Source organism: Chiloscyllium plagiosum, unplaced genomic scaffold (genome assembly GCF_037043375.1).
Source record: "Chiloscyllium plagiosum isolate Xiang-an unplaced genomic scaffold, Cpla_swu_hap1 HiC_scaffold_11, whole genome shotgun sequence".
Classification (NCBI taxonomy): Eukaryota; Metazoa; Chordata; class Chondrichthyes; order Orectolobiformes; family Hemiscylliidae; genus Chiloscyllium; species Chiloscyllium plagiosum.
The window spans coordinates 85,403,483-85,428,329 of NW_028270149.1; the positions used below are offsets into that span (position 1 = coordinate 85,403,483).

Sequence of the window (24,847 nt, forward strand, 5' to 3'; positions counted from 1 at the left end):
AATAACTAAACTATTTGAAGACTCAACTGACTCGAGAACGCAGTTTAACTAAGGAGATGTAAAGATGTTACAATTCCTGTAACACCCCATAAACACACCCCTTGGAAAAGGTAAATTCAAACACAGCTTCTTACAGACAGGAGAGACTTCAGAGAAGAACATCAGCCAGGAAGCATCTGCTGAAGCATGGAACCTTTCCTCTCTGCAGCTACTTTCAAAGAGATTTCAGAGAGAAAGCCAGTCAGGAACCATCTGCGGAAGCTTGGAACCTTTCTCCACTGCAAGCAATCTCTCATTGTTACAGCTACCAAAGTAGAAAAAAAAACTGAATTGAGAGAACTAGCTTCTCTCTGCCATTGTTAAACTAGACTCTTTCTGAGACATTTCAGCACATCTGCCTTTACGAACTCTCTAAAAAAAAACCCAAGTACAAACTAACCTTGTTAAAGTGACAGCATCATCACAGGTATTTGGGTATTTGAATATAGAGTTGTGAAGCTTATTAATGTGAGTAGGATGATAACTGGTGTATAGGGTATGGTTGCATTGTACAATGGAGAATTCAGACAATCAGGGAGTTAGGGTATCTCTATCGGAGATTTGGTATGTTGCTGCATGAGAGTGTGTTATGAACGTCTGATCCTATTTCTGTGAAACACTTCAAGGGATCAGCAGGAGACACTGTGGACCATGCACCTAAAATGGGATATTCTAAATTGACCCACAGCTGAAGAAATCAGGCCTAACAGAAAATTGGCCAAAGTAAATTAAACAGCAGCCTGCAGCTATTGACTACAGAGAACCGTGGCAGCAAGGTCAAAGAGGTCATAAAGATTAAGGGGGAACCAATTACAAACATCCTGAGGATGGTGTACTGCAGAAGTATCAATCAGACTTTCTGGCACCTTGACTTCCAGCTGGTGCCTGAGGATGTGCACTTTACACTTCCCTGGCATAGCAACAGTGAAGGGTGTGGGTGTGAATCATTTGGATCCTTTGAACACAGCTCATGACCCTATTGACCAAAGGCCACAGAACATTCTGGAAGATCTGGGGCAACGAGGGATAAGAACAGACATGGTCACCTCCCCTCAGTGAAGACTCACAGTGAAGATTCTCAGGGAAGTTTTGCTGTGAAGACTCATGACAGAAGATCATGCAGCAGCCCATGAAGACCCAGAAGAAAATTGCCCCTGAGATGAAAAACCCACCTTCATGGAAAAGAGCTAGCTGTACGTCAGAGAGGAAGGATATTCCCAATAGCAGAGCTCAAACACATGGATCATTGTGGGCAATATCCTGTCTCAGATGGATGGAAATTGACAAAGCATAAATATTATGGGAATTTGGGAAATGCTAACATTGTGTTTTAATAAGGAACATTTTGTTAATAAGAATAAATTGAACTGCAAACTGAATTCTGTGTCTCTGTGTCCATCTCAGTGTCAAGGGCAAATGAGTATAGTATTTTTAACATGTGTTTCTGAACAAAGAGTCCAAAGCATGGACAAAACCACCACCTGCAAGTTCCTCTCCAAGCCACTCACATTCTGACCATATCGCCCACTGTTCATTCAGAGTCACCAGCTCAATGCCCTGGAACTCAGTTGTGAATGGCATTGCGGGTCTATGAACAGCACATGGACTGTAGCAGTTCAAAGCAGCACCATCTTCTCAAGGGCAACTAGGGATGGACAATAAATGCTGGCACATCCAGTGACACCCATATCTTGTGAATTAATAAAAAAAAACAGTATTAGCATGAGGTCTTAGGCAGGAGCCTCAGCTCATGTCAAAAAACTCATGATACAGGAAACGTAATGCTCAGTAATTCCACCACACTCCACCCTGCTCCAAATTAATGCCCATGTTTGCTGTTGACAGAGGAGATACCAGCTGGTGTTACACCTGGCTGAGTTTCTGAACATCCTCCCTGGAGTTACAGTGGTGTGCATCATCACAACAATAAAATTTCAGATCCATTGTTTACAAATCAAACAGAAATATCCCCATAAATGTTCACATCTCTGGTGTGGCCAGAAGTTGCACAGAGTTTGAGAGTTGTGCAGAATCAGCTCTGTCTCCGTATCTTTCCCCTTTGTGTTGTTTCAAGAATGGACCCCAATCAGGAGCTGATGTGCAAGCGGCAGAAAGTTTCTGTGAAAGTAACAAAGAAATGTTGAAGAAATCCTTCCTGATTTTAAACAATATTTAACCAGGTTAATGCCTGATTTTATTGAGATTTTCCTTTAACACATAGCATTTCATATTGTACTGAAAATATATTTAAGCTGTGTATGTATTCTGGAGAATCCACTCCTGTGTGTAAACTCTAATTTCTTAAGCAGTGAAGTACACTCAAGGAATGTGTTATAACTTATAGTTTACTGTGAGCACTGCCACATTAACTGAAGCAGTGTTACTGAGCCATTCATTTAGTCTCACTGATAGCTAAATCTTCTTGATACAGGACGTATCACCGATTGACTTTCATCAGCTTTAACATATCCCCTGATCATTCATTCCAGAGACATGGTGTGTGCTGAGGACACTGTGAGAGCACATTCACAAGGCGTATTACAGGGGTTCAGGAAGAGGTTTCACCAGGACCGAATGAAGAACGAACTGGGATAGACAACAAAATGTCAAACACTACAGCAACACCAACATTCGTACAGCATTTTTAATCTTTGCCTGCTCTGGGATGCAATTAATGTCTCTTATCAGGAAAGCCATGTTGCTAATGAAAAAACAATGCATTCACATCTTTATAACAGTAAGGTGGTTCTGGATGGTTAGCAAGAGCGTGAACATATATTGTTGATAGTAAGAAATAAAAGGAGACATGAGAATGGATGACCAAAATCTTTGAAACTTTTAAGGCACTTTGGAAAAAAAAGAAAAGGGGAGAGGTAAAGATGTTCATGGGGGTAATTGCAGAGCTCAGAGCTCAGAAACAGCAATGAATAGTGAAGAGATTATAATCAGGTATGAGCCAGATACAGAATTGGAGAAGCATAGTGACGTTGGAGTGTTGTGTGACAAGAGGAGGTCACACACAGAGTGAGGAATAAGGCCATGGAGAGATCTGAAACCAGAATATGAATATGTCATTGAAACATTGCCAGACTGGGAGCCAGCAGAGGTCAGTGAGCTCAGGAGTTATTCATTAACATGACTTTGTGCCAGTGTGAATACTTGCAGCAAAGTTTCAGATGAACTCACGTTGAGAGGAGGAGATAGATAGAGGCCAGCCAGGGAGCAGTGGGATCATCAACACTACAAGTGGCCCATTGTCAGTTTCCGTAATGCAACCAGACAGACCCCACCATCCCCTCCTCAACAGCAGCACCCACTCAAAACAGACAGACTGCTTCACAGACAAACTGTACTGTATAAGCACACACTTGCTCCAAATTACTGCTGGGATGACTGAAAATATTCTCTTTTGGATCCCACCATGAACTTCATATTCCTAGATACCATAGAACATAGAAAAATACAGCGCAGCACAGGCCTTTGGCCCTTGATGTTGCGCCGATCCAAGCCCACCTAACCTACACTAGCCCATTATCCTCCATATGCCTACCCAATGCCCGTTTAAATGCCCATAAAGAGGGACAGTCCACCACTGCTACTGGCAGGGCATTCAATGAACTCACGACTCGCTGAGTAAAGAATCTACCCCTAACATCTGTCCTATACCTACCACCCCTTAATTTAAAGCTATGCCCCCTCATAATAGCTGACTCCATATGTGGAAAAAAGTTCTCATGGTCAACCCTATCTAAACCCCTAATCATCTTGTACACCTCCATCAAGTCACCCCTAAACCTTCTTTTCTCCAATGAAAACAGCCCCAAGTGCCTCAGCCTTTCCTCATACGATCTTCCTACCATACCAGGCAACATTCTGGTAAACCTCCTCTGCATCCATTTCAGTGCCTCCACATCCTTCCTATAGTATGGCAACCAAAACTGCACACAATACTCCAGATGCGGCCACACCAGAGTCTTATACAACTGCAACATGACCTCAGGACTCCGGAACTCAATTCCTCTCCCAATTAAAGCCAGTACGCCATATGCCTTCTTCGCGCCATATGTCTGATGTAGGAAAAGTTTTGGAAAGGATTATAAGAGATAGGATTTATAATCATCTAGCAAGCAACAATTTGATTGGAGATAGTCAACACGGATTCGTCAGGGGCAGGTCGTGTCTCACAAACCTCACTGAGCTTTTTGAGAAGGTGACCAAGCATGTGGATGAGGGTAGGATAGTTGACGTGGTATACATGGACTTCAGTAAAACCTTTGATAAGGTTCCACATGGTAGGCTGTTGGAGAAAATGCAGAGGCATGGGATTGAGAAGTTTGGATTAGAAACTGGCTTTCTGTAAGAAGGCAATGAGTGATGGTTGGTGGAAAATATTCAGATTGGAGTCTGGTTACTAATGGTGTGCCACAAGGATCTGTTTTGGGGTTGTTTGTCATTTTTATAAATGACTTAAATGCAGGCAGAGATGGATGGGTTAGTAAGTTTGCAGATGACACTAAAGTTGGTGGAGTAGTGGACAGTGTGGAAGAATGTTACAGGTTGCAGGGACTTGGATAAACTGCAGAATTGAGCTGAGAGGTGGCAAATGGAGTTCAATGCAGTTAACTGTGAGGTGATTCACTTTGGGAAGAATAACAGGAAGGCAGAATACTGGGACAATGTAAAGATTCTGGGTAGTGTGTACCGAGGGATCTTGGTGTCCATGTACATAGATCCCTGAAAATTGCCATGCAGGTTGATAATGCTGTTAAGAAGGCATACGGTATGTTAGGTTTTATTGGTAAAGGGAGAGAATTCCGGAGCCGTAATGTCATGCTGCAACTATACAAAACGCTAGTGTGGCCGCACTTGGAATATTGCGTACAGTTCTGGTCGCCCCATTAGAGGAAGGATGTGGAAATATTGGAAAAGGTGCAGAGGAGATTTACCAGGATGATGCATGGTCTGGAAGGTCGGTCTTTCGAGGAAAGGCTGAGAGATTTGGACCTGTTCTCATTGGAAAGAAGAAGGCTAAGAGGAGAGTTGACGGAGACATACAAGATGATCAGAGGATTAGATAGGGTATAGAGTGAATGTCTTTTTCCTAGGATGATGACTTCAGCTTGTATGAGGGGGCATAGCTACAAACTGAGAGGTGATAGATTTAAGACAGATGCCAGAGGCTGGTCTTTACTCAGAGAATGGTAAGGGTGTGGAGTGCCCTGCCTGCCAATGTAGTTAACTCAGCCACATTGGGGAGATTTAAACAATCCTTGGACAAGCACATGGATAATGATGGGATAGTGTAGGGTGATGGGCTTAGATTAGTTCACAGTTTGGCGCAACATCAAGAGCTGAAGAGCCTGTTCAGCTCTTTATTGTTCTATCCACCCTACTCTAATTATGTACTCCTCACAATCTCTAGTTATTTTGTCCTGCGACTGATGTCCAAGCCTTTAGCTGCCTAAGCTTTGTACTCTTGAACTGGGCTCCACATTGCTTTACCTGCCCACTTCCATTTTGATCTTCATTAAAAGCAAACATTTATTTATATGCTTTGCATCTTTTTATGTAGCCATGTGAAATTATGCTGTAAAAATGTCTGCAAATTTCTTTTTGGATGTTTTATGATGGTTGTGTTGCTGTATGAGGATACTTCATTGTTGTCAAACCGAGAGATTTGGAGGACATCACAGAAATTCTGCTCTTCAATTGTTGAAAGGTATCAAGGAGTTACCTGCCATAAGGTGGAGCCCTCAGCTTGAACAACTCTCACAATGGCCACAATGGGAATCCACATCATACAGAAGGTGGTCATACACCAGCCCAGTGCTATTGCCCAGACAGGGTATTCAACTGGCCCATATCTTGGGGAAGCATATGTTACTAAGGACCAGAGCAAGATGACCTGAAATGAAGTGAAAGCACAAAACAATTTCTCAAAAAGGCTGAACAACTAAGAGCAGCAGTTATCGGCCATTGAGCCCCATTGATTCAATGACATCATGACTTACCTTTGGCCTTACTCCATGTGCCTGGTTTTGGCACCATATCCCTCAATATCTTTGCTAAACATAACTTTAAATCTGAGAAGGATAATTTTAACAACTGATTCAGTATCCACTGCTGCTGTGAGAGTGTATTTCAAACATAGACCATACTTTGTGTATAGAAGTGTTTCCTCACACCCCTCCTGAATGGTCTGGCCCTAACTTTATACTATACCCCTAATTCTAGATTCCCAAACCAGGAGGAATAATTTATCTTTACCCATTATGTGTTGTGTTAATATCTTGAAAACTTTGATCAGATCAACCCACAACCTTCTAGATTTTAGAGAAAACAGGCTTAATTGGTATAATCTCTCTTTATAATTTAACCTCTGCAATCCAGATATTGCTCTTGTGAACCTACAGTATGTTGTAACCCTTCCAAGACCGAGGTATCCTTCCTAAGGTGTGTGGTACCCACATCTGCTCACAGTACTTCAACGAGAATGTAACCCGCCTATCTGGAGTTTGATCATTGTCACTTTAGATCATTAAAATGTGTAACATTTCCTTACTGCCAGCAAACACGGAGAGATCAAAAGCCAACAGACTCTCCACCACAGCCAGAAGAGCCAAGTCCTTTGCCCAATCATCATCTCAATGTCCTTGATGAATCTGTTTGCCCCTGTGAACAACAAGAAAGCAGAACACAATCATATCGTCCATCCCGCACTGTCTGTCTCTAATGAGCAGGTTTAACCAGTGAAGAGATCATTCAGGATTGCAAACAGGGTGAATAAACTGTTCCCAATCACCAAGGTGATTATCTGTCAGGGGAACTGTAAACAGACTGATGGAGAATTAGTTCTGTTTTTCCACAACCGCAGTGGGAGAAAATGCTGACTGACTGAGTCAAATGACAAATAGCTGTTGGATTAGGCTGAAGGTGACTGGAACTGATGAGAGGCTTTACAATGGGCTGTTATGTGATCAGAATTATGATGAATCATTCAGGTCTGCTAAGAGCTAAGGTTGCAGGACATCAGTAACTGCTGTCTCTGCCAAATAAGGACAAGACAGTTGAGATTGGTCACGTGCACAGATAATTCCAAATGAGGCATACAATTGGCACAGAATCCTGTGTATAGAGAAACCTGAGAAAATGCTTTTGTCAGCAGAACTTCAAAGATTAACTTTGCAGGAGGTACCCTATGTCAAGAGGCATGGTGAAGACACCGAGAAGAGTTCCAAACTGGCTAGCTGCCAACACTCCTGGGAAATAATGTTTGGGGTTAATCACAGAACACAGGGTAGTGAAAGACAGTGATAGAGATATCTCTAGTCCTTAAACGTGTGTGAGATTCATTTAAGTTCCTAATAAATTAATTGAGTTTTCTCGAGTTCTAAGTGTTTCTGCTGTATCTTGAACTATATAGAGACAGTTGTCTGTCAGAGATGGGCAACAGAACTTGGCGTCCCTGGCTGGATGTTGATAAGAAGTTGCTTTATGTTACTCTGGTGCTGGACATCGTACTGTCTGATTTTTCCAAAGCCCCAATGGAGTAAGTGAGTGCGGGAAGGAGAAGGTGGAAATTTGATTGTGAGAAAGACAGAAAAAGAACAGTGGACACATTAAAGAAGCTAGCGCTAACAGCAAGTGATGACTCAAGGGCACTCTGATTGGATGGGATTTCACCAATGTGGCTGGGAAACAGCCGAAGTAGTGTAAGTATAACGGTAGGATTGGTACAGGAACGAGAATACATGGGGACACTCTCTGGAGTTTGCCAGAAGAGAGTATGAGAGAAAGGTACTTTAAGAAAATGCATAAAGCTGTTGCAGTCAGCTGTGTGGTGCATGTCTGGGCAGGAAGCCAGCACTGAGAGCTGAAGTTGCCATCAGAGGGAACTCAGATGAGAGAAGAGATAAAGAGATTGACTGAGAAGATCAGGAATTTACAAAGCCACAGAGATTCAGACCTCATGCATAGGAACCTGTTTCATACGCAGTGTGAGAAATTGATGAGGGAAAAGATGAAAAGTGAAGAAGAAAGGGGCTCATGTGCAGACAGAAGGGTTAAAGAAACAGTTTAGTGATTTGAAAATGGCTATGAATGTACTACATATGTCAACACAGGTCCCTGAGTGTAAGGGACCTCAGACAAACATACAAAGTGTATGAAGCAGATAGAGACATTGTAGGAGAGAACAGGCAGGAGGGTAACACCCATACTCCCCACCAACCCTCCAGATATTTCAAGTATCACTCCTTATGATGTTCAGGGATACAGCCAAGTGTGTGAGAGATTGTCAGCCTGGAGATAATCCCTGGGAGCTAATCCAAGCTATCCACAAGCAGAGAACCACACACGGGTTCGATAATGAGGAGGAGGAAATCACAAATACTGATCCCAATATTCAGTCAGCTTGGCCCAAGCCACAAAATGTGGGAGGGGGAGCATTAGATGTGTTATAGGAGGCTGTACTGACGGCTGTGGGAGCTAATAGAGGGCACCCAGTGGAAGCCCTGACTGAGTGTAGACACAGGAAAGGGGAGCACTGAACTGTGCTTGCTGCCAGACTGTGGCTAGTGTTCCAGAGTGTCTTCGACCCAGGGCTAGACCAGTGACATTTGGCTGCACCTTTTAACAATCGGTGGGTGCATACAATGGTGTCCCATTGCACAGAGAAGTTGTGAAAGGTGTGTGATGTGTTTAACCCTCCAACAACATACACATTGAGGCGTGAGTGTTGAGGAAAATGGCAGAGTTTGGGAAGAGAAGACCAGGGAATGTAAGGCTCAGGGAGGATGAATGGCACCTCTTAGAGATCAAGGGGCAGCATGGAGAAATGAAGGAAAGGGACCAGTCCCAAGGGGACCACCACTGCCCTCTCAGACGGTAGGAAGGGGATGCAGGCACGAACGAGAAGACCCGGCTGCGGTCACAGAGAGTGATCAGATCCCCAGGGGCTCATGGAAGTGCTTTAAATGCAGTGAAGAAGGACACAATGCCAGAGATTGTCCAAACTCCCGGAGAGGTGGGATGAATCAGATGCAGGTCCAGCCCTTGCCACTAGAGGGACATCAGCCTGTGCCACATATGTCATCAACTGAGCAACAAGTGGGTTGTTGCACTCACCCAACACGATGGTCTCAGGCCTCTCCAATATAAATGTGTAATACAAAACAGGATGGGATAGAGAGATAACTGTTTGCAATTGCAAAAGGGGCTTGGGTCAAAAGTGAATCCAAGGAAGACTCAAATAATAATGTCTGTTAAGTGAGTTATTTAGGAGGAGTGTTAACACGACGAAAAAGAAAGATAGACAAACAACAATTTAAAACAGCAACTAGACTTCCCATCCCCACAGATGTGAAGGGATTCAGATTTGTTTTAGACTTGACTGAGTATTGCAGAGACCATATTGATGGTTTTGCTACAAAGTTAACACCACTAATGATGTTCGTAAAGAAAGATGCCCCATGGGAATGGAAGGCAGAACACACACAAGCAATAGTCGCTTAAACCTGTGCTTGGTGAGTGCTCCTGCCCTGAAAAACCCCAAACCCAGCTGAACCATTCTCCTTGGAGATGGCTACTACAGACTCTACAATATCGGCAGTCTTATTCCAAGAGGTGCATGCTCAGTTGAGGCCAATAGCCTGTTCCTCAAACATGCTCACACCAGTAGAACAGGGATCCTGGGTATGTGAAAGGTATTTATTGGCAGCGTTCTGGGAATTACAAAATTTCATCTACATTGTAGGATTCAACTCGTTGACAATTTTGATAGAATATATACCCATTCAGATGCTGCTGGATAGACATATTAACATTGGCAGAGTGAGCCAAAACAGAATTGCGAGATGGACACGATGATTACAAGGATGAAACAGAGAGGTAAAAAGGGTTAAAAATACTACCATGTGAGCAAATAACCTAATTTACCAGAGGACACCCCATGACTGTCAGGTGGTGATCGCAAATGAAACCAAGGGATTATTTCTATCAAAACAAAGAGGAGGGAATACTGGCCAAGAGATCACAGGGAATAGCCAAGACAAGAGACAAACAGAAATAGGAGAACAGGATGGGAATGTCAAATAATCCTTACTTTGTTGTTGATGACTCTTCATCTGTAGAGGATGGAGAATGGAGAACTGGCTGTGGGATCTATATGGAAGATGAACAAGGATGGGAGATGGATAGTATAGTCCTCAAAATGCCAAAGACCAGGAGTGCTCAAGCAGCTGAGTTGGCAGCAGTGGTGTATATAATGAGCCACCCAGATAAACACCCCCTGAGTCTACCATCTATTCAGACAGGATGTACCTGTGCAACAGTCTGACAGAACACCTCCCCTGATGGGAGGCGAGAGGCTTTGTGTCAGCAGATGGAAAGGTCCTACAATCTGCCCCATTGCTGAGGTACATCTTTGATCAGTGAAAGGGAAAGAATGTAGAGTGATGAAAGTGAAAGCTCATTCGAAGTTATCACGAGAGAGAAACAGAAAAGCAGATGAATGAGCAAAATGAGGGGCAACAGCTGGAGAAGGATGGCAACTGTAGGTCAAGGAAACAGGAGAACCCAAAGAGAAAGAAGTGGGCTCAACTGATCGAGCAGGAGAACAAAAAGGAATTCTTCAAAGTCTCGTAAGCGAAGGAAGCAGAGGAATATACTGAATAAAAAGGCATGTACATGAAAGAGGCTGTGATACTGTGCGAAAGGGAATGTGTCAGACCAGGGAAAGAAAAGAATCTGATGATTCATTTGTCCCATAACATATATGGACACTAAGAGTTGGAAAACACCTTGGAAAGGTTTAAGGAAGTATGTTAGTGGCCACGATTAAAAGGGCACGTCCGAACATTTCGTGAAAAATTGTCGGAAATGTGACCATATTAACCCTGACACACAAGATCAGTCAAATGGGCCTGGATAAATCTACAAATTAACTGGCAATCAGCAATATTCCTTTTAACTGAACCATTCTCCACCAAATTCTGTTCAAGCCAGAACCTGGTGAAAAACTGCACCTAACTCTATCCGTCCACCCAAATGATACAGAAGAGTATTTCCAGTGTTTCATAGCTATGGAACTCCCACCTATTCTATATTTCACTGAAGAATGGGTGAAGCTCATTTCTGAGGCAAAGGAAGTTCTCTCTAAATGGCTATAGACAAGAAGGAGATTAAAACCCATGCAGAAGTGACAGATAGGGACTTAGAGGCTCCAAGGTCTTGCAGTAAAATTTGGAATTGGGGACTGAACACTCAGGTCCATCCGTGGATCAGAATTGTGTCAGTACATGATTGTTGTACTGCCTCTTTTAAACCCAAGCTCCCAAAATGAGAATATGAATGGGTGAAGGTAATTTGAATTCCCATCAGTTTCAGAGAAGAAGGATGAGGAATATCATTTCACCCAAAGCATTATCATGCAGTTTTGAAGGCACAGGAAAATCCCCACAAGCCTTTCTGAATTTAATTATTTTATTTTATTTCAGTCTTGTTCCTGTTCCACTTACCGTAGATCCAGCTGAGACTGATCAGTTCTACCAGACCTATTGAAATGAGAAGCCATCCTGAACAGAAATGATCCATCAAATTTAGCCAGTAAATCCCAGCCTAAAATTAAATGGAAAGTCAGAAACTGTTACATCGGAATTTTAGAAAACTCTGACATTCAAAACAAGAGAATATTGGGTCATGAAGGTTTTCTTTATCTCAACGACAGAACATCCAACACTAATCGGTCTACTCATTCCTTTACAGTGTGGAGTCAGTTTTGCTGATTTCTGTTCCCTTTCTTGAAATAAATAGACCAAAATTCGAATTAGTACACCACATGTGAATTCAGAAAGTTGATATATCCCATTGGATTTAATATGGATTCCTTTGAGTATCTCAATATCCTGTTTTCTGCTTTAACTGCCTGGTAACATTATGCTGTACAAAATTCTGGTGCAGCCACACTTGGAGTATTGCACAGAGTTCTGGTCACCGCATTATAGGAAGCATGTGAAAGCTTTGGAAAGGATGAGGTGGAGATTTACAAGGATGTTACCTGGTATGGAGGGAAGGTCTTATGAGGAAAGGCTGAGGGACTTGAGGCTGTTTTATTAGAGAGAAGAAGGCTGAGAGGTGACTTAATTGAGACATCGAAGATAATCAGAGGATTAGATAGGGTGGACAGTGAGAGCCTTTTTCCTTGGATGGTGATGGTTGGCATGAGGGGACATAGCTTTAAATTGAGGGGTGATCAAAATAGGACAGATGTCAGAGGTAGCTTTTTTACTCTGAGAGTAATAGGGGCATGGAGCACACTGCCTGCAACAGTAGTAGACTCGCCAACATTCAGGACATTTAAATGGTCATTGGATCGACATATGGACGAAAATGGAACAGTGTCGGTTAGATGGGCTTCAGATTGATTTCACAGGTCAGCACAACATCGAGGGATGAAGGGCCGGAACTGTGCTGCAATAGTCTATGTTCCATGATGCTAATAGTATTGATAACACATTCATCAAAACAGCAACAGCTTACATTCAGAGAGAAATTTAATGTAATTAAATGCACAAAACAGCTTCAAACTCCCATGATCTCTCTCCCCTCCCATGACCTCAATCTACCATAGCCCCCTTTAAAGTATATTTCACATCTACCTTCCATCTGCTGAATCTCACAACGTTACATTTACCTTTATTAAATTATTTCTGTCATTTCTGATCCAATTTAAATATATTTCCGTATGTTATATGAGTAACTCCACCAACCAATGTTGAGATTATAGCATTTTTGTGAATGACAAGGCTGTTTAGTCTATCTTTATTTAGCTGATAATCGTTTACTAACATCCTAATGTTGCAGGGTCTCACTGTAGAATCAGAGATCATTCTGCCCATTCTGCCCATCAAATCTGTACTGTCAAAACTCCCACACGAGTCCCACTTTCCCGCATTAGCCTCAGAGCTTTGAATAGTAACATTTCAAGTGCTCATCCAAGTACTTTTTAAAGGTTGTGAAGTTTCCTGCCTCAATTACACACTCCCATCACCACGGCAACCCTGGGCAGCACATTCCAGACCCCCCCCCGCACTCTGAGTGAAAAAGCTATTGCTGTTCACTTTAAAATTATGCCCCCTTGTTATTAACCCTTCAGCTAAGGTTAACAGCTGCTTTCTACTCACACCGTGCCTGCCCCTCATTATCTTAGACACTGCTGTCAGGTCCCACCATTCAACCTTCTCTGCTCCAAAGAAACCAACCTGAGCCTCTCCAGCCTCTCTTCATAGCAGTAATACTCCATTCCAGACGATATCCTGGTGAATCTCCTTTGCAATCCCTACAATGCCATCACAAAATGTTTTCCACATTTTCATAAATGTTTGCCTCCACTGTTTGATCAGGACAATAATTCCATTATCAAGATGAGTTTAGGTGGCCTGTAATTTTCCATTTTTTTGTCTTACTCCATTTTTAAACAGGGAGAAAGTGAGGACTGCAGATGCTGGAGAGTGTGGTGCTGGAAAAGCACAGCAGGTCAGGCAGTATCCGAGGAGCAGGAGAATTGATGTTTTGGGCATAAGCCCTTCATCAGGAATGAGGCTTGTGGACTGGGGGTGTGAGAGATAAATGAGAGGGGAGTGGGTCTGGAGGGGTCACATTAGTGATTTTCCAGTCCTCTGACTCCCGTGATTCCTGAAAGATCACCCCTAACGCCCCCATTATCCCTTCAGTGATTGCCTTTCGGAGGTCACTCTTTGTCTCCCGTGAAGCCCAAAGCCAGCATGGTCCCTCTTCTTTCTGCAAGAGGTCACTGTCTGAGAATTAGGAGAGTACATCCTGATGATCCATCAGTTCCAATCACTTGATGGCTGTGTGTGTGGAACAGCCTTGCTTTACTGTCAGCCCCACTCTCAGTCCACTTCCTGTCAGACCATAGATTCTCACATGTACTTCCCCAATTCAGGAGGGAAAATAACATCCAGAGAAACTGCACAGAACGTAGCAGCTGGGAGACTCTGACTGAAAGTTCCAACTCTTTTAAGGCCCCAAAGGCTTCTGCTTAAAGCTAAAACTAAAAACTAATCCTAAAAGCTAAAGAAAAACTCGAGAACCTGGTCTGTGAGAGCTGGCTATACCCAGGCTCCTTCCATTGGTCCAACTTTAAAAATAACTCCAAGGCCTCATTAAATGTTTACTTTCACAGAGACAGCTCGGCATCTCTGCCTTGCAACCTCTTTTCAAAAGAAAAGGACAAAATAATCTCTTAAAGTGACAGTAAAACAAAAAAGCTAGGTGCATATTCTGGTCCAAAAAACCAGACATCCAGGCTCCAGAGCAGACACGGCAAAAGGTTAATTGTTAACGAGCTTTGGAAAGCCATGTCAAGGTGATTCAAACCAATAACTCCATGCCCCTGATTGGTCAGGTACTCGAAAGATTCAAGAAAGCAGCCAGGAAAGTAGAAGAGAGCGGCCCTGGCAGGGCTTGACCTGACCCCAGTCTCCAGCTGAGGGACATGGCAGAGAGCAGAGCAGCTTGTCCTCGGACTGTAGGCAGGGAGAGAGCAAAGGGGAGAGAGAGAGAGAGAGACCGAGGGAGAAAGAGAGAGAGGGAGAGATCCCTCTGCCTGTGGGCTCATGTTGTGTTGCCCTTTTCCCTGATACACACAGGGAGACCTGGGTAAATTAATCTCACATTCTGGTCAAGGAGCCCACAGGGTCCGAGAGACACCCTGAACCAAACAATATTCTAGTGAGTCCACAGAGTCTGAGAGATCCCCTTCATTCGATCAATATCAAGTGAGTCTGCAAGGTCCGGGAGAAATCCTGAATCAAACAATATTGAGGGAGTTTGCAAGGTCCATGCAGCGCCCTGTCCTGGACTACAGTTGTCCTCCAGGTTGCAGTGGGAGATGAGGAAGAAAATTTCATGGACACTGAACCAAATTTTTAATTCCTCTCTGGCAACAGCGAAGGTGCTGGAGGACTAGAAGGAAGCTAATGTGGTTCATTTTCACAAGAAGAGTGTTTGAGAGAAACAAGGGAATTACAGACCAGTAAGTCAAGCATCAGTGGTGGGGAAACTGTGAGATATAGGTAAAGTAGTGTTACTTCTGCAATCGTAATTACTTATGCAAGGTAAATGAACTCACACCAGTGTATAATTGTTTCAGCCAAGAGATGAGTCAACAAGAATGAAAACTATGTGAAGGAAATAGATAATTGTTTTCGTATTAGCTCAAATGTGCATACAAGAATGAAATGTGCCTGCAAACAATGGTAGATGTTACAGACAAATAGATAAGGTGCTGTGAGGGGCGGGGGTTAAGCTAGAAATGCCTGTACAAACAGTAGTTATAAGCATCTGTTCCCACTTCTGCAAAAACAAGAACAAACCACAATCATGAAGTCATGAGGTCATAAGGTCATAATAAGTAAGGGAAATGGACGGTAGTGAAGGAGGATATACCTAACAATGGACAACAGCAGGATGTGGTCAAATGGCCTTGTGAGGCCAGAAAAAGCATTTTGTCACAGACAGGGGCTGATAAGGCAAGAGATAAACAAGAGAAATGGGTGCCAGTCTTAGAGAGGGTGGAGATGTAAACAGGGGAGGAACAATGGGAGGAGGGAAGGGAAACAAATTACATAAATTGTGTACTAGCTGAATTCAGTGTGTGTGTGAGACTGCCTTTGTACACAATAGACACCACACCTCTCTTGCAAGAGCGAAATACATGACACTACTGATTCAGATCTTGTCTCGGACTGAAATTATTGAAATGAGTGAGCTTCGTTTCTCACAATGAACAATTTAAGTGAGTACTCAGTAGGTAGCAAAGGAACAGAAGAACCTTGAGCTATTTATCCCCAGATCCCTGAAGGTGGCAGCTCAGGACAAAAGGGTAATTGGGAAGGCATTTGGGATGCTTGCCTTCATTAGTTGGAGCATGGGTTATAAATTCACAGATTTAACTTTAATCCTACAAAGTCAGGTTCGGTTTCTTCCTCAGCCATTTTAACATTATTCATGAAATGTGTTTGACAATCTCAGAGTTCATCGGCTCCATCACACAGACTTTCTCTGCCTTCTACTTCTCCTCCTAAGTCACTCTAAGTGCACTTAGAAACACCACCCAACATTGAGAATCTGTAGGAATTAAACTCATTGACTGTCTGTGACTTTCAGTTGGGATGAATTCATGAACAGTTCATTGAGTTTACTTGTACATCTTTGTTTGGAGAGGATCTGTTGTCAATGGTTCCTCTTGTGAACAGTCAGATACTGTCATTCCACAAGGTGCTCACACTTTCTGTTCATCCTCATGTCCAAGTTACTGCTTATTATTTTTTGAAACCTCCCTGATCATATCTTGCTGTTTCATCTGGGCGTGCTGGTTTTAGGAATATATTTCCAGTTTCTAATTGAACGGTCTTGTCCACATTCCCATCCTGTTGTAGCTCCCTCAGGCTAGAACAGCCTCCAGTTCGGACAGTGCACTGCGCCCTCAGTAATGCACCAAATTGTCACCAACACCATGTGATTGAATCAATGTTACAAGTCACCGTATTCTCAACAGAACTGTACCAAAGATACCATCAGTACACTTGTTAGTTTTAGCCTGAACTATGTTCGGAAACAGAGCAAAATATTTTTAAAAAATACATACCTGTGTCACACAAAGAAGGGCAAGGAAATAAAATATCAAACAAATACCAATTGTCAAATAAAGGCGTTTTGTTCGAAGAAACTTGGGGAACAGGTCAAGCAGTGCTGTTATAACTATTTCTGAGAGAGAAAAAAACAAAATTTCAATGAGGTTAGGAATTCATGAATAATTTACACAGTCCCAGAGATACCCAACACTGGAGAGACTGAAGCTCTGCAGTCCAGAGGGACAGATCAGGACAAATTCTTCTGTCCCAGGCAGAATCCAGCGAGATGTGTGGAGAGAGGAATGGAGAAAAGAACAGAAGACAAATTCAAAAGGTCACAGTCAGGTCACAGGCCCAGTACATTCTGCCTCCAGGTGATTTTGCTGGAATTGGGTGAACAACAGAAACTGCTTCTTGCCCGGCAACAGTGAGTGCCATTTCCATGACAACCTCTGGCCTGACACGAGATGCTGCTGCAATCTTTCCAACACTGGAAGGGTTCCATGCTGTAGGAAACATAAGATCATAAGAAACAGGAGGAAGAATTGGTTATTCAGCCCCTCAAGCCAGCTCTGCTGTTCAATAAGATAGTTTCTGATCTGATTGTGGTCTTACCTCCACTTTCCTGCCAGTCCCCCAGAATCCTTAACTCCCTTATTAATCAACAGTCAGTCTTGAATATATTCAATGGCCCAACTCCCACTGTTTCTGTGGTGGAGAATTCCAAAGACGTAATGACATCTAACAGAAACTATTGCTCCTCATCTGTGCCTCAAATGGAGACATTTTCTTGAACTGCAATGCTCATTCGAGACCACTTCACATTCACTCAGCTCATAACTTTCAATCCTCACAGAGAGTTTCAATAGGATCACCTCCCATTTTACAAAACTCAATGAGTACAGCACTAACCATTCCTCATAAAGTAATTCATTCTTCCCCGGGGAGTCAAACAGCCCAGTGACTCTCCTTTTAACTGGCTCCAATGCAATTACCCACTTCCTGAAGCAAGAAAGCTAAAGTTGTATATTGTACTCGAAGGATGGGCTCCCCAATGTCCTGTGTCCCCTGAGGAAGTGTTTGCTACATTTTTCTATTATTTCACTGGATGTGGTTATTGCTGGTTTGGTCAGTATTTCTTGCCCATCCCCAATTGCCCTTGAACCGATTCACTCATTCAGACATTACTATGGATTGGGAATGTGGATCTGATTTCCTTCCCTGACTGACATGAGTAAATCGATAGATTTTTACAATAAATGGTAGTTTCATGGTCAGCAGCACCGATGATTAACTTTATATTAATTACAATTCAAACCAACGCTCACAGGGCATTAGTCTTGTCCTCTGGATTAACAGGCCAGTGCCAATACCATTACAACACTGTCTTCCCCTTTTATACACCATCCAGACAGACATTGCATCCTGGTGACAGGCTGAACACAATTACCGACCACCTTTACCTATCCCCAACTGGAGACAGTTAATCTTCAGTGGGACAGCAGCAATCAGAGACCATCCTGTGGAAGAATTGGTGATCTGGTAGCTATGACTCCAAACAGTTTTAATTATTGTCTACATACCCTGAGAAACATACTCAACCAGGCATTGGGGAAGTTTTTCTGTTACATTGCTGACCTGTACCTTGCTGATACGGACAGACCTTTGGGAATTCCCAGACTCCGACCTGCTCTTTTTAACGACAGTATTGATGTGGCTGGACCAGTTCAGTTTCTGGTGGTTGATAATCCCCAGGATAAGGGATCGTGAGGAAGCAGCAAAGATCGAATTTCAAGGAGAGCTGGTTAAATTCCTTTTATTAGTATTAGTCACAGTCTGGTACTTGTCTGGTGTAAATGTATAAATATGAGGTATTCTGTATTTTGTCCAGGTTTTGCTGCATGCAAACACAGATTGTTTTAGTCTCTGAGGAGCTGAATGGTTGTTGGTCATTTCGGAAAGTGAACCTAGAGGTTCTTGTCAGTCTTCAGTGAGAAATTCCTTCCATAACGGACATTACATACTAGATGGCTTTTTTCAACAAGTTATTAGTTTCATTATCACCATTCCTAATATTTAATTTTCCTTCCAACTTTATTTGATTGATTTAATTCAAATTCTTTCGCTGCTGAGGTGAAATTTGACTTTGTGTCTCTGGATCAGTGCAGTAACAGGAGAGTGTCATCATTCCTCAATGCATTTTATCTCATCCCGTTCCTGTTACTCTGCCCAACACTGGGGAACATTTTCAAGATCTACCTCAAATTATGTAGTGGTTATCCTTAAATGGTTACAGTGCCTCAGAACAAACTGAAAAAATATGAGCTACTCTGATCAAAGAACAGGGAAGAAAGAGTGACCTGAACAAAGTGAGATTGAAAATTATTGTAATAAAAATCAAACAGAGATCCTGTTATGAGATCTCCAGATGTGAGCAGAGCAGAGTGGTTGACATGATCTGTGTAGACTTTAGTAAGACATTTGACAAGGTTCTCCATGGGAGACTGGTCAGCAAGGTTAGATCTCATGGAATAAAGGGAGAAGTAACCATTTGGATACAAAACTGGCTCAAAGGTGGAAGACAGAGGTTGGTGGAGGAGGATTGCTTTTCACACTGTAGGTCTGTGACCAGCGAAGTGCCACAAGGATCGGTGCTGGGTCCAATACTTTTTGTCATTTATATAAATGATTTGGATGTGAACAAAGGAAATGTAGTTAGTAAGTTTGCAGATGACACCAAAATTGGAGATGTAGTGGACAGCGAAGAAGGTTACCTCAGAGCACAATGTGATCTTAATCAGATGAGCCAATGGAGTGGCAGATGGAATTTAATTTAGATGAACGTGAGGTGTTACATTTTGGAAAAGCAAATCAGAGCAGGACTTACACACTTAATGGTAATGTCCTGGGGAGCGTTGCTGAACAAAGAGACCTTGGAATGCAGGTTCATAGCTCCTTGAATGTAGATTTGCAGGTAGATAGGATAGTGAAGGAGACATTTGGTATGCTTTCTTTTATTGGTCAGAGAATGAGAATAGGCGTTGGAGGTCATGTTACGGCTGTACAAGACATCGGTGAGGCCACTTTTTGAATATTGCGTGCAACTCCTGTCTCCTTTCTTTCGAAAGGATTTTGGAAAACTTGAAATGGTTCAGTAAAAATTTATAAGGATGTTGCCAGGGTTGAAGGATTTGAGCTATAGGGAGAGGCTGAATCGGCTGGGGCTGTTTTCCTTGGAGCGTCGGAGGCTGAGGGGTGACCTTAATGAGGTTTATAAAATCAAGAGGGGCATGGATAGCATAAATACGCAAGGTGTTTTCCCTGGGGTGGGGAAATCCAGGACTAGAGGGCACAGGTTTAGGGGAACAGGGGAAAGATATAAAAGGGACCCAAGAGGTAAGTTTTTCATACATAGGGTGATGCAAGTATGGAATGAACTGCCAGTGGAAGTAGTGAATGCTGGTAAATTACAACTTTTAAAAGGCACCTTGATAGGTATATTAATAGGAAGGGTTTAGAGGGATATGGGCCAAATGTTGGCAAATGTTTAGGATATCTGGTTGGCATGGATGGGTTGAACCGAACAGTCTGTTTCTCTGTCTGTACCTCTCTCTGACTCTATGACTCGATGTGGCCGAACTAAAATTCTATGAAGCTGCAACATGACTTGCCAATTTTTATACTCTCTGCCACAGCCAATGAAAGTAAGCATGTTGTATGCCAGCATGACCATCTTATCCACAAGTGTTACCCCCTTCACAGAACTATAGACCTGATTGCCTGGATCTGTCTGTATGTTAATGGTTCTCAGGGTTCTGCCATTTACTCTATACCTCCCTCCTTCATAAGACCTTTCAAAATGCCTCAACTCACATTTGTTCAGATTAAATTCCATCTGCCATTTCTCTCCCAAGTATCCAGACTACCCATATCCTGCTGCATTCTCTGGTTATCCTTTCATTATCCACAGCTCTCCAATCATTGTGTTGTCTAATCAGACCATCTAAATTCTGCTCCAAATGTTTTACATTTATTGCAAAAAACAGGGCTCCCAGCACTGATCCCTGTGAAATATAACTGGTCACAAATCTCCAGTCAGAAAAATATCCTTCTGCTACTATTCTCAGTCTCCTCTCACAAGGCAATGCTGTATCCATCGTACTGGCTCACCATGGATCCCATGTGACTTTACCTTCTCCACCAGGGTATTGGTGTCCCTTCCAATTTAGGTGCAACCCACCCTTCTTATACAAGTCCCATCTGCCCTGGAAAACATCCCAATGATCCAGATACATAGAACCCTCCAGTTTTTAAGACTCGCTACAGTGTGGAAACAGACCTTGCGAATCAACACATTCACACTGATCCTACGAAAGCTATTCTACCCAGGCCCTCCTACACCAGCTCTTCAGCCATGCATTCAATGATGTCATCTTCCTCTTCCAGGCCTTGCCACCATGTGGCAGAGGGAGAAATCCTGAGATTACAACCTTAGAGGGCCTGCTTTTCAACTTATTACCGAACTCCTTGAATTCCCTTTGCAGGTAACCGTCACTCTGCCTGCCGATGTCATTAGTACCAATGGGGCATTTTGCTGGTCATTCCCTTCATGCAGCTGTGAAGCAAAAACAAAAATTGCTGGAGAAACCCAGTAGGTCTGGCAACATCTGTGCAGAGAAGGCAGAGTTAATGTTTCAGGTCCAGTGACCCTTCTCAGAACTGAATGCAAAAATGTTCAATCAGCTTTCCCTCCACAGATGCTGCCAGACCTGATGAGTTTCTCCAGTAATTCCTGTTTTTGTTTCAGATCTCCAGCATCCACATTTCTGTGTTTTTTTCGTTAATACAGCTATGTACCTATTTCACTCAAACACTTTGATGCCCCATTGAGACATTAAGCAGAGAATCAAAATAAGATAAAGAATGATTCTTATTTCAAGGAAAGTCCACATTTGAGATGTGTGAGGATTTCAAAGATAGGTTAATGGTAGTGCTGGGTATGCATGTCCCATTGAATGCAAACGATAGGAAGGGCAAGATTCGTGAACCGTGGATGACAGAAGAAATTGTACGACTAGCCAAGAGGAAAAGGGAAGTGCAAATAAGGTCTAGGCAGCGAAGAACAGAAGGGGCCCTGGAGGAATATTGGAAGAGTAGGACAAGTCTTAAACAAGGAATCAAGCGGGCTAAAAGGGGTCATGAAATAGCTTTAGTAAGCAGAATTAAGGAGAATCCCAAAGCATTTTATTCTTATATAAGAAGCAAGTGGGTAACTAGAGAAAGGATTGATCCACTGAAAGATAATGAAGGAAGGCTGTGTGCCAAACCTGAGAGAATGGGTGAGATTCTGAATGATTACTTTGCATCAGTGTTCACTGAGAAGAGGACGATGATGAATCTTGAGATTACAGATAGAAGTTTGATTAGTCTGGATCACGTTGGCATAAGCAGGGAAGATGTGTTGTGTCGGCTAGAGATTATTAAGGTGGACAAATCCCTAGGACCGGATGGGATCTATCCCAGGTTGCTGAGGGAGGTGAGAGAGGAAATAGCTGGGGCCCTGACAGATATCTTTGTGGCATCCTTAAACACAGATGAGGTTCCGGAGGACTGGAAGGTTGCTCATGTTGTCCCCCTGTACAAGAAGGGTCGTGGGGATATTCCGGGTAACTAAAGAGCAGTGAGCCTGAAGTCGGTGATGGGGAAGTTGCTGGAGAGTGTACTGAGAGATTGGGTCTATTTATATTTAGAAAAGAATGAGCTTATCAGTGACAGGCAGGGGAGATCGTGCCTTACCACCTTAATAGAGTTCTTTGAAGTTGTTAGATGAAGGTAGGGCTGTTGATGTCATATACATGGACTTTAGTAAGGCATTTGATAAGTTTTCCTATTGTAGACTAATGGAGAAAATGAAGTCACATGGTGTGCAGGGTGTTCTAGCTCGGTGGATAAAGAACTGGTTGAGCAACAGGAGATAGAGAGTAGTAGTTGAAGGGAGTTTCTCGAAATGGAGAAAGGTGACCCGTGGTGTTCCACAGGGATCAGTGCTGGGGCCACTGTTGTTTGTAATTTACATAAATGATTTGGAAGAGGGCACTGTTGGTATGATCAGCATGTTTGCAGATGGCACAAAAATTGGTGGAGTAGCAGAAAACATAAGGGACTGTCAGAGAATATAGGAGGATATAGATAGACTGGAGAGTTGGGCGGAAAAGTGGCAGATGGCTTTCAATCCAGACAAATGTGAGGTGATGCATTTGGGCAAGACTAATTCTAGTGCGAATTATACAATGAACAGAAGAGCCTTGGGAAAAGTTGATGGGCAGAGAGATCTGGGAGTGCAGGTCCATGTACCCTTAAGGTTGCTGCACATGTGGATAGAGTGGTCAAGAAGGCATATAGTGTGCTTGCCTTCCTTGGACGGGGTATTGAGTATAAGAACTGGCAAGTCATGTTAAAATTGTACAAGTCATTGGTTCGGCTGCATTTAGAATACTGTGTACAGTTCTGGTCGCCACATTACCAAATGGGTGTGGACACTTTGGAGAGGGTGCAGAGAAGGTTTATGAGGATGTTGCCTGCAATGGAAGGTGCTCGCTATGAAGAGAGGTTGAGTAGGTTAGATTTGTTTTCATTAGAAAATAGGAGATTGAGGGGGGACCTGATTGAGATTTACAAAATCATGAAGGGTATCAACAGGGTGGACAGAGACAAGCCTTTTCCCAGGGTGAAGGATTCAATAACGAGAGGTCAGGCTTTCAAGGTGAGAGGTGGAAAGTTTAAGGGGGATTCACGCGGCAAGTACATTACACAAAGGATGGTGGTCGTCTGAAATGCGTTGCCAGCAGAGGTGGTCGAGGCAGGCACGGTAGATTCACTTAAGATGCGTCTGTACAGATGCATGAGTAGGTGGGGAGCAGCGGGATACAAATTGGAATTAGGAATTGACCGACAGGTTTAGACAGTATATTTAGATGGGCTCAGGCTTGGAGGGGGTAGGGCCTGTTCCTGGGCTGTAAATTTTCTTTGTTCTTTGTTCTTTGTTCATTCATCCACTAATATCACAAACAATAACTTCTACTTCAATATAATCACACTGATTCAGATAACTTCCTATCAAGAAAGTAGAAAATGATTAGTTCAGTGAAGTAATGTCGCTCTTACCTAAACCTGCAAACTGAGTGTCCAGTCCAAGAGTGAGCAGCATGAAGAAAAATAAAATGGACCATAAAGGTGCCCATGGCAACTGGGCAAGAGCTTCTGGATAGGCAATAAAAACCAATCCAAAACCTAAACAGTGGATAGAAATTATATGGTAATGTTAGTGATGCTTACAATAGACAGATGGAACCGAAACTAAAGATTAACAGCATTGGTGCCAATGAAAACCCAGAAGGGAACAAATGTCAGCAGGCACTCCTGCTGTGGCATGTGGCACATTCTGATCATGTGTGATGGTGGATGTGCTAAGCCAGCACCCTGTGATGTCAGGCAGGGTAGACTCCCTCGAAACATGTCAGGAAGGTGGCCCGGAGAGAGAGGATCAGCGTGGATCTGCTTCTGTGGGACCCCAACAGCTCCTCTGGGTTTCCAGTTAAAATGTAACTAACAGCGACAAAACAAAACAGCTTGCTAAAACCAAACCAAACCAAACCAAACCCTGAACTGGGAGAAGTGGACAATCAATGTGGACTTCAACAGTTTCCTCATTTCCCCTTCCCTCACCTCGCCCTCGTGCTAAACTTCCAGCTCAGCACTGTTCCCATGACTTGTCTGGAGTTGTCCTACCTGCCTATCTCCTTTTCCACCTATCCACTCCACCCTCTCCTCCCTGACCTATCACCTTCATCCTTCTCCCCCACTCGCCTATTGTACTCGATGCTACTTTCTCCCCACCCCCACCCTCCTCTAGCTTATCTCTCCACGCTTCAGGCTCACTGCCTTTATTCCTGACGAAGGGCTTTTGCCCGAAACATCGATTTCGCTGCTCCTCGGATGCTGCCTGAACTGCTGTGCTCTTCCAGCACCACTAATCCAGTCCCCTTTCATTGTTTAAGTGTTTTTAAAAAAAATTACAAAGCTTTTTCAAGTCAATATTTCCAGACATATCGGAACCTCTGACTTTATGACCTTGCTGAATTCAACTGTAAAAG

The 24,847-nt window shown here is 43.1% G+C and overlaps 1 protein-coding gene across 1 annotated transcript in view; it reads right to left on the reverse strand.

Moving 5' to 3' along the window:
• Window positions 1–1,253: 1,253 nt before the first annotated feature.
• Window positions 1,254–24,847, reverse strand: part of LOC148148869 (sodium- and chloride-dependent neutral and basic amino acid transporter B(0+)-like) — a 63,675-nt gene continuing 40,081 nt past the window's right edge. Inside the window, exons 9-14 of the mRNA XM_087991814.1 lie at window positions 23,859–23,984; window positions 16,709–16,827; window positions 11,556–11,655; window positions 6,602–6,711; window positions 5,774–5,944; window positions 1,254–2,157 (exon numbers count right to left, since the gene is read on the reverse strand). Of these exons, the coding sequence (XP_087847940.1) occupies window positions 2,020–2,157; window positions 5,774–5,944; window positions 6,602–6,711; window positions 11,556–11,655; window positions 16,709–16,827; window positions 23,859–23,984 (764 nt within the window). The 3' untranslated portion in view covers window positions 1,254–2,019. The remainder of the gene's footprint in view (window positions 2,158–5,773; window positions 5,945–6,601; window positions 6,712–11,555; window positions 11,656–16,708; window positions 16,828–23,858; window positions 23,985–24,847) is intronic.